This window comes from Solanum pennellii, chromosome 3, assembly GCF_001406875.1.
Source record: "Solanum pennellii chromosome 3, SPENNV200".
Lineage (NCBI taxonomy): Eukaryota > Viridiplantae > Streptophyta > Magnoliopsida > Solanales > Solanaceae > Solanum > Solanum pennellii.
In genome coordinates this window covers 69623681-69633492 of record NC_028639.1, presented here as the reverse complement: position 1 = coordinate 69633492, position 9812 = coordinate 69623681, and the positions used below count along the sequence as shown (strand labels likewise).

At 35.0% G+C, this 9812-nt stretch overlaps 1 protein-coding gene across 1 annotated transcript in view; it reads right to left on the bottom strand.

Moving 5' to 3' along the window:
* The window catches only part of LOC107014724, a 9728-nt gene extending 2189 nt beyond the window's left edge, over positions 1-7539 (bottom strand). Inside the window, exons 1-6 of the mRNA XM_015214764.2 lie at positions 7480-7539; positions 5855-7075; positions 2528-4213; positions 1231-2316; positions 761-865; positions 583-672 (exon numbers count right to left, since the gene is read on the bottom strand). Of these exons, the coding sequence (XP_015070250.1) occupies positions 583-672; positions 761-865; positions 1231-2316; positions 2528-4213; positions 5855-7075; positions 7480-7539 (4248 nt within the window). The remainder of the gene's footprint in view (positions 1-582; positions 673-760; positions 866-1230; positions 2317-2527; positions 4214-5854; positions 7076-7479) is intronic.
* Between the last annotated feature and the right edge of the window lie 2273 nt (positions 7540-9812).

The window sequence follows — 9812 nt, the reverse complement described above, 5'->3', positions numbered from 1 at the left end:
TATATATATATATATATATATATATATATATATATATATATAAAAAGTTAATGTTCCTGAGAAACACACGACAACCATGGAACAATATACTGACAACTTTTCCTACAGTGCATCAGCTTAAACAATACGAAAGTGTGAGTCTACAATCTCTTCCTAAATGAATTCTTTTGCACCCAAAGGTGTGGCCTAGTGGTCAACGAAGTGGGTTGAGCACCATGAGGTCTCTGGTTCAAACCCCATCAAAGACAACACCAAGTGATTTCTTCCATCTCTTCTAGCCTTGGTGGATAAAGTTACCTGATACCTATTGTCGGTGGGAGGTGGCAGGTATCCCGTGAATTAGTTGAGACATGCGCAAGCTGGTCTGGACACCACAATTATCAAAAAACAAAAAAGGGACAATTTTTAGCTTAAAATATGGGAATTTGTGAGGACCTTTTGATTGTACTTTTTTCCCTCCAACCAAAAGACAGTGGCTTTCCAAGTAGCATAAAGACATACAGCACTTCTCTATGTTCATTGAATCATATGAGATGTTCAATCTGAATGCCAAACATGAAACCGAAAGCACCAGAAAGTCACCTGGTCAGTTGTTGTGCCCCATTTGCTTGTGCTATAAGAGAGAAGAAAACTCATCAAGTGAAAAAATTCCATTTTCAGATCTGGTCGCGCCTGTGGTCCAGCAAAGAGAATAAAGAGTTTTTTAGCATCTAAACTTTTAGAAGAGAAAGTTGGCACAAATAGTTGAAAATTAACTTACTAGCATTTTCTGGATAAAAGATATGTCAATTAATGCTAAATTGTTCAACACCTTCAATACACCAGTTGCCACATCTTCAAAATTGGATGGAAGGACATAGGAGGCCTGCAAAGAAATACAATCAGATATGCAGTAGACACAGAGCTAAGCAGACTATGATCACAAGTAAATTCAAGCTTAGGTTTTAGCTTACTTTTATAAAGCTAGAAGCAACCAACTTTATTGTTAACATATGAAGAGTTCCAAACAATCACTTCCTGGTCCTAAAATGACTCGATATTACATGCTTACGATAGAGAATTGATAAATAAGAACAAAAGTAGCAAACAAATATGACGTTCACGACATCCTAATATAGACAAAGGCCAGTAAGATTCATGAACTTTTGAAATTGCACAAAATCTAAATCCTGCAGACAACCTAAAAGCTAGATTTTACAAAGAAATTTAATGGTAACCAGAAAGTTTTACCTGCTGTTCAGAACATCTATTATTAGCCTGTAATAATACAGCCGTCAACATGGATGGAAGACAAACTAAGCCAGTCTCAGATACAGCTGAAAGAAGAAACTTCACCGCCGGCTTCATCATTGATTCATTTCCACCGATGTGACCTTTACCATTATCTTGATATTTCTTCTCGTCTGTCTGAAGGTTATTGTACGTCCCGTTGCTTGCAGATTCCTGAAGTACATCTGCAGTTTCTATGCTAACAGCAACTGAGTCAACATTGTCAGAGCTCAGATCATTTACAACTGCACCCTGATTCTCTTTTATTTTAGGAAATTCATCCAGAGGGCTATCCTCCGGAACATCCGACAAACCCAAGGCTACACCTCCATTTACTCCAGAAAATACCAATTTACCCTCAGTTCCGTATTTGCACAAAGAAGAAGAAGACTTCAAGTCAGCAGCTTCAGCAAACTCAATGTCATTCTTTTCATTTTCATGAGTTGATACACCAGGAAAGTTCTCACATGTTAATGAAGACATATTTCTGAATCTGAATGTAAGAACTGCCAACAGATTTACACCAAGAAGAATTGATGAAGGGAAAGGAGAACCTTCTACAGGTGGTCTATCATAAAGTGCAAAAAGATCTCGTAACCGGTGAATAACTTGGTAAGCAATTACAAGCTCAATTAAACCATCTTGCAGTTGAAGGGAACGTTCATCAGTACTTGTATGACCAATAATTGCTCCTGCTATCCAAAGGAAACCATCCAGAACTTCAGACATTAACTCCAACCTTTCAGTTGATGCCTTAGATGTGACCAGGTTGGCAGAAGCAGAGCCATTTGATGAGGCTGCAATTTTGATGTAGGTTTCAAGAGCTGCCGCTAACATAGGGATGATGGGGGGCAGTAGATTTTGAGCAAGAAAATAAGACTTGTTTGCAGCTGCTGAAAGTACAACTTTCAGAAGCCTTAAAAGGTAGACTGTGACCTGGCAACTTTCTGGTTTTGATGTGTGAGATGCGGGAAGAGCAGAAGCAATAAAATCAACCAGACCAGCTTGACGAGAAGCCTGCAGCTCAGCATCCCTTCCCTCCAAAAACTAGTTACAACACAACGCCAGAAGCAGTTAGCAATAATAAATTCATGAAACAAAAATGAACTATTAAAGCCAAAATAGATTCAAGAACTTATTCTAGTGTACGTTGCAGTTCTTCACAGCAAGATGAAGTAACTATTTATCTTAATGCCACTGTATTTGTCATTATGAACAAAAATGCAAATGAATAAACTTCACAAGTGTAATATATCACCTTAATTATTTCAGCTGTTATTAGTCCAAAGCTCGCTGCTCCTTCTTTTCTTGCTTGGCGAAGTCTTTGAAGTTCTTGAAGCCACTTCGCAATTTTCGCCCTTGCAGTTGCCACTGCAGTTCGATATACAAAACCTGCATTTTCTGTACTGATTGAAAGTTCAGGACAATCATACTTCAATGCCATAAGTCGTTGACGGATCTTTTTGATCCTCCGCTTTAATGAATGCTGAGTAGTGATGTGGCCAAGAGCAAGCATAGAGCCTTCAGGAGTAGAGCCATTGTTTTCGTTATTATCCTCACAGTTACTGATCGACATAGATCTACCTTGAACCTCCTTAGCCACAGAACGACGAAATAGTGGTGAAGACTGATCTCTGAAATCCATAGAAGCTCTTTCCCGTATTTGCTCCAGATAAATTTTACGACGCTGTTCACTTTCTCTGAGTCTTTCAGCTAACTTCTGGGCCAGGAGTTCAGCTTCCTCCTGTTGAGCTTTGGCTCGAACCTCCTTTCTCCGCATCTGTTCCATCGTCTTCGCTTCACGTGCGGCACTTGATGCTTTACGCTCCTCTTCCCTTCTTACTTGTGCCTCTTCCTTTTTCCTCTGTGTCTCTGCAAGGCGCTGCAACTTTTCTGCTTCAATTAGTTTCTTGCGTTCCAAGACAGCTTCTTCCCTTGCCATATCTTCTTTCTGTTTAGTTTTCAGCACTTGAAGTTTCTCAGCCCTCCTCAACTCAGAATCATGGAGTTTCTGGCGCAAGATGAGCTTTTTGTTCTCTTCATTGAGTGAAGTAATGAATCGAACTTCATTTACTTTAATGCTTTCATCACCCGCCCTTCTTACTACTTCAGCTAGGTGAGCTTCATGGCGGGATTCACTACGCTGGTGCCTAGCGTACATTACCTCTCGCAGTTTCAGACTACGCACTGTTTGCCATTCACTTACACGGTTAAGCTTCTCAGATGTTCGCTGAAGTTTTTGAACTCTCTCATTCTCAAGTTCAGTTCTAATTCTCATTGCACGTGCATGTTTTTCTTCCGCTTCTTTTTTTAAGTCAATAGCTGACTTCTTCTTTTTCTCAGGAGACATGAGTTTATCGTGCAAAGTGCGTGCACGTTCTGCACTTCTTCTACTCAAGCCAGGTGAATATGAGAAGCGAGATGAAATTCGTTGTGGTGTGGAGAGTACATCTTCCCAGTTCCTCTTCTCCTTCCAAGCATCCATTGATCTCCAGGAGCTTCCATTTCGCTTTTCCTTGTCTCTTTCGTAATGTCTTTTCAAGTGATCTATAGGCTTTAGATTTTTTTCATTGTCTCTCTTGTTCTTTCCATTGACAGATGTGGAAACCCCCTCCTTAAGAGGTAATCTAGATGCATGAGAAGCAGACTTGCCCGAGTCAATATGCCTCTTCTCTCTACTCAAATTTCCATGAGAAGGATTTAATGCATTACTCTGCTTCATACTCTTCTCTAATAATTCATTTGAACAGCTTTTTTTGTCACCTTTCTCATTAAAGGTCTCTAAAACACTAATACTTCCACAATGATGATCATAACAATTAGGTTCCATTTTCTCCACAACCGTAGCTGACAAACTAGCCCTTTCATGTTGAATTTTTCGAAAAGCCTCCAGAGATGAAGCCAGTATTTCTGCCCTGTGCGGTGAAGTTGTCATCCGGCGGACCTGCATTCAGAAGAAAGACAGATTTTGTTAATTTGAAAACGGAGTAGATAATCAATGTATCCATGTGTCTTTGTGTGTATGATATGCATTGGTACTCCTAAAAGATGCTGCAGTTATCAAGGCCCACAGATGAAGCTACTTACCATATTGCTTTGAAAACCTTACCACAAACAAAAGAAGAGATTGGAAAAGGTTGCTTATGTAGAATACAGGAAATTTGAGAAATGATCATAAGAGGTTTCTCACTTCATTTAGAATGAGAATATCTTGGATTTGGTGTAAGTTTCCTGTTTTAGCTTTTCATTCATAGCTTTCATTTCCCAAAAATACCTCATATTTCACTATGTGTCTTTTTCCCACAGAGTTTGTACTGATTATTAATGACATAAACGGCATTTCCTACGCAACACTACAGAAGGGAAGCAGCAAATTGTAAGCATCCAGAAACACTTGCACTCCCATCAGCAGTTGTTCCTGTAGTTTCCCAACATGAAAACACCACACATAATCCCAAGCAGATCAAGTTTAGTCGGTGTTCTGCTTCACCAATTACTGATTAGCAGAACAGAACTTCAGGACAGAGGAGAAGCACATATTCAATTTTATATGCTAAATAGATGGTTAACATCTATGCCAAGATTACATGTTCTTTTCTTTTAGCTGATTTCAGCCTTCTTAAAAAAGCTAGAAATTTCTCCACTTTCAGGCAGTGCACCTTGACGCACTTTTCGGGTATCTTCTTTCCCAGATATCAAAACCAGTGTATATTCATTTAAATGATGTCAACATTTCTAATTTTTTTTTCTCAAGTCCTCTGTTCACTCCTCTTAACCTAACTCTTTGCAAGTACATTATAATCCAACAGTTCTATATTAGTACTGAGAGTTGAGTTCCTAGTATTGGCATTCATCACTGTGCTCGTGTTTATAGCTAATTTCTTTTTTTGATGACGTATGGTATTTCTCTAGAGTGTTTTTACCTAATTTCATTGGAGTAGAATTCCGTATCTCAGGTTTTAAAGGGAGTAGTGGAGAATCTTGTCCTCTGAATGAGAACCTCCAAAGTTATCTAGCTGTACTTGTGTTGGCAATACTCCATCTGTAATTTCACGTTGCCCCTCAAGGTAAACAAAAGTTGGTCATTGCTGAGCCAGAGAATGCTTCAGCAAGAACAACAATCATGCAAGAATAATCTCACTTCCCCACAACAAATAAAGGATATGTGTGAACAAAATCATTTATCCTCTAATAAGGTCCCGAAGAGAGTGCCCCTATCATGATTGTTCATCCAATATCATCTAATTAAGTAATAGTAAATTATAAGGAAATATCAGAAGTATTTGAAAGACAGGATAATTCCTCCATTTAAAGAATTGAAGGACTTCCCAGGCCCAAACTGTGCGTGCTGCAGTACCCAAAACAAGGTAAAGCAATTGTGAACTGTTCATTTAGCATCGATATATACCTTATGCCAGGGGAGTTGGATTAATAATGACTGGTCAGCAGATATTTTAGATATGCTTGCATGTATTCATACTGCAGTTTTTCAACTTGCAAATGGCAGATATTTATTTGTTTATGTGATATTGTTTTAGGGTATCATTATGAAACATTGAAAGATGAGACCAGATTGAGTACTGACCTCCCATGAAAGAGCATGTGGTCTGCGATGGTTAGACTTCATGGTAAAAGTTGTTCCATCAGTAGCATGAGAACTGGATTTTTTCAGTCTCTCAAATTCTTCCACTCTTGAGCTCAATTCTTTAAAATCAGATGTGGCTTCTTCAAGAACAAGAATGGACTCTTTTGTTTGCTCCAGGTCACATTCCAGTTCACAGAGTAGGTAGAGTTCATCTACTGCCCGATTAAGATTCTCAAAGAGAAAGCACCATAGGCGTTGCCTGAATCTTTCTTTACTTTCACCACTGTCTTCAGTATCAATACTGCTCGAATTAGTTTTAGATAAATCCTCAATGATTGAATTAACTCGTTTGTTCCTAAACTCTTCATTAGAGGACGCCAGAAAGGACTGCCCAATGTTTCCTGATCCTCCTTTAGTAGGTGATAGTGACTCAGGATCCTGAGAAACCACCACTGTTTTTATATTCTGATCAAGACTAGACACTTCAGGGATTTCCATGCAAGCTTCTTCAGATTCGACATTGCACATAACTACGCCACTAGGCCCTTTTCTGGCAGTACATTTAACCTTTTCGCCAGGACTGTTGCAAGTGTCACCATTTGCAAGCTGGGTATAAGCAGCAGTAGCATTAATATCTTCTGAAGATAATTCCTTCATATTTGGAGACAAAGGATGAGAATCGAGAATTTGATGATTTTCATCCTCAGTGGTTGCAACCAATCTATTTTGCTCTAGATCAGTTATAGAAGTGTGTGCAAAAGAATCATTTGTTTGATCAGTTCTTCTACTAAGTAGATCATGATTTTGAATGTCACCAAACTTAATTTCTGCTTGGACAGTACTTCCAAAATGAGAGGGTAGAGCTCTATCATCCAAGTCACCCCACTTGATTTTTGGTAGGACCTCATGGTTAATTCTTTGAGAATGTTCCCTATTGACTCCTTGATTCGAATCTGTGGAAAAACCTAAACTAACAGAAGTACTACAATGACCAACTACACATTTATCGTGCACAATCACTGCATCCTCCTTCGGAACTGACGTTACACCATCATGTATAATACCAGGGCGACTTCCTTTTGAATGCCGAAGAGACGATTTAAGATCCTCATTTTTAACAGCCAATGAAGACTGACTGTCTGGATGACAAGAAGAAGTTCCTTGAGATGATCCTCCAACCCAACCATGCAGCGAAAACTTTGAACTGTTTCTGTTGTGCTTCTGCACAACAAGTTCACACATTGATTAACAAATAGACTAAATGATCCCAGATTAAAAAACAAACCTAGCTAATTCACCATTTTCTTCACTAAATGGTCCAATAATATTATCCCCAATTCTAAGACAACCCACTAATCCAATTTCAGAAACATATTGAAAATGATCATCTCTTTCTCAAATAATTAAAATATAACTAATCCATCTACATGAATTCAAGATTTTAATCCAAAATAATACCTAAAACAACAGATTATCAGGCTGTACTTTCTCGATTTAGGCCCATAACACAGCTTAAACATGGTGCTTGATGATTTCAGTTCTAATTAGTAACCCCCATTTTTCTTAATCATCTTTCAGCTTAAAGATAAAAACTAAAATGACTCAATTTAGCAAAAAGTTCACACCTTTTTCACTTGCATCCATCCAGAACCTTCTTGATCATCCCCTCCTTCATTGCTCTCCATCCGAACCCCAAAATTACCTCCTTCAATAAATATAGCTGAAAATTTGATTTTGATATAAATAAACAGTCAGGGAGAAAGAATTTTTCCAAAGAAGTTTTGTGGAAAACTCCAAAGAGCTAAACTTTTAAGGGCTATTTATCTTCCTTCTTCATTTTTTGAATTTCTAGGGTTTTTTTTAGGGTGAGTAGTGAGACCTCCATTAAAGAACCTAACTGCATAAGAGAATGTGTGAAACCAATTTTTTATTTGGAAGCATTGTTTCTGTGAGGAAGAAGATGGTGTTTTTCAGGACTTCTTTTTCACTAATATATCCTCTAATTTTGTCCATATTGACATTTATGTCCCTTTTTTTTCAAGTACATTGAAAACTACCTAAAAATGAGTAATTAATAGTCTGTTTGATCAAGTTTCGATAGAGAATAAGTATCATATTTGTTATGGTTGAGCATTTATATACACGATAGAGTGTTTATACTAAGATATTTTTGATAAATATTTGGGAATTCTCTTAACACGTGTTATCAAGTGTAAATTACGTTAAAACAGTTAATAGCATTAAATGTATTTCCTCATTTAATTATACACATCTACATGAATTGAACAAATAAAGATTTTACGATTCATTTGAGGCTAATATGTGTAATAAAATATATTTTAATAGTTAACATATCTACGAAATGAGTTGTGAGAGTATATGCAGAAAACTTATCAAAAATTTCCAATTGAAAATATTAACAACAGATTATCATTTATTCACCTGAAATAAAGTATAGTTAAATTTAAATAAAATTCACATGTAAATTTAGAATAGTCGATGCTCTATTTTTCTTTAATCAAATCTTTTATATAAAGTAAAACAAATAAATTGAATTACTTAAATTGCCATATAAAGAATATTAATTCTTCAAACTTTAAACTAATTAAACTCTATGACAATTTAAATTATAATGCCACATAAACCAAAAAGTCAACCAACGTTGAAAACCGTTTTTGACCTTATTGCATACAAACTTTTGGGGGAGGTGGTAAGTTACTAAGTTAGGTGTACTAAAAAAGAAAACGTGTACTTATATACTAACATAACTTAATAGTTTAAGACTTTTAGTTGAATTTAATAATTTTATCGAATACTTTTTAAAAATAAAATTTAATATTTAATAAATTATGAAAATAGAAATTTTTTTGAAAGATACAAATTTAAGACTATCTTTTTTTTATTATTATTTTTTTTTAATTAACCTTTGAGAAAATATAAGTAATCAATAGCCTTATAAAATGATGTGTAATTATGGAAAAAACATTCAAACTTTAAATGATTTACTTATTTTAAAATACAAAAAATGTCAACAATTTACTTATTATGGAATAGACAGAATATAAATTTAGAACATATTCTAATTTAGAGTTAGTATTTTGAATTCATAAGGTTTAGAATTTACTTGGACTTTATAAATAGATGTAATATGTTATAATTCAATTGGAATTTTATTTTTGGAGATAAAACCTTAGCCTCAATTTTAATATTTCATGTGAGATCTTGATTTTAATTTAATTCTAGTAAATAATAATGACTAAAATTAGCCATGTCGGTGGTGTTTACAGATAAAAAGAAGCATATACTTTATTTGTGACCAAAATTAATAATAAGCAAAGTATTCAATTAATGCTTGAACTTCTTACTATAATTACACTCATTGAATTTTAATTTTATACTTCTCAGACCACTTTAAAAATCTCTATTTATACATTCTTTTATATGATTTTTCATTGTTTGGTGTCTTATCAGTGATCAACAGCTATTTTCCGCTAAGTATATATTTCTATTTTCTCTTATGTATTATTCTGCTTGATTTTTTTATCGAGTTTTTTAATCTTAAAAGAAAATAGAAATAAATTAAAGAATATACGTAAGTAAGAAATATGACTTTAGATAGAAAAATATGATAATCAAGAATTAAAATAGAGAATTAGTAGGTAATCTATTGATATTATTGAGTTCTCCTTATTTGTATTATTATTAATAAATAATAATAATACTCTATTATTATTTTTCGTTTTTTCCTTGAATTTTTTTTACTTGTTTGTTATATATTTTTGTTTCGTTTATTGTATTGTTTGTTGTTATTGTTTTTTCTCCACTTTTTATATGATATATTCATTAGTGTATTTTTTTTTCTTTTTAATGATTTGAATATGTGTTATTTAAATCGATAATCTATTAAAAATTTAAATATCTATATTCCTCTCCAAATCATAATAGCAAAATTCTAAAA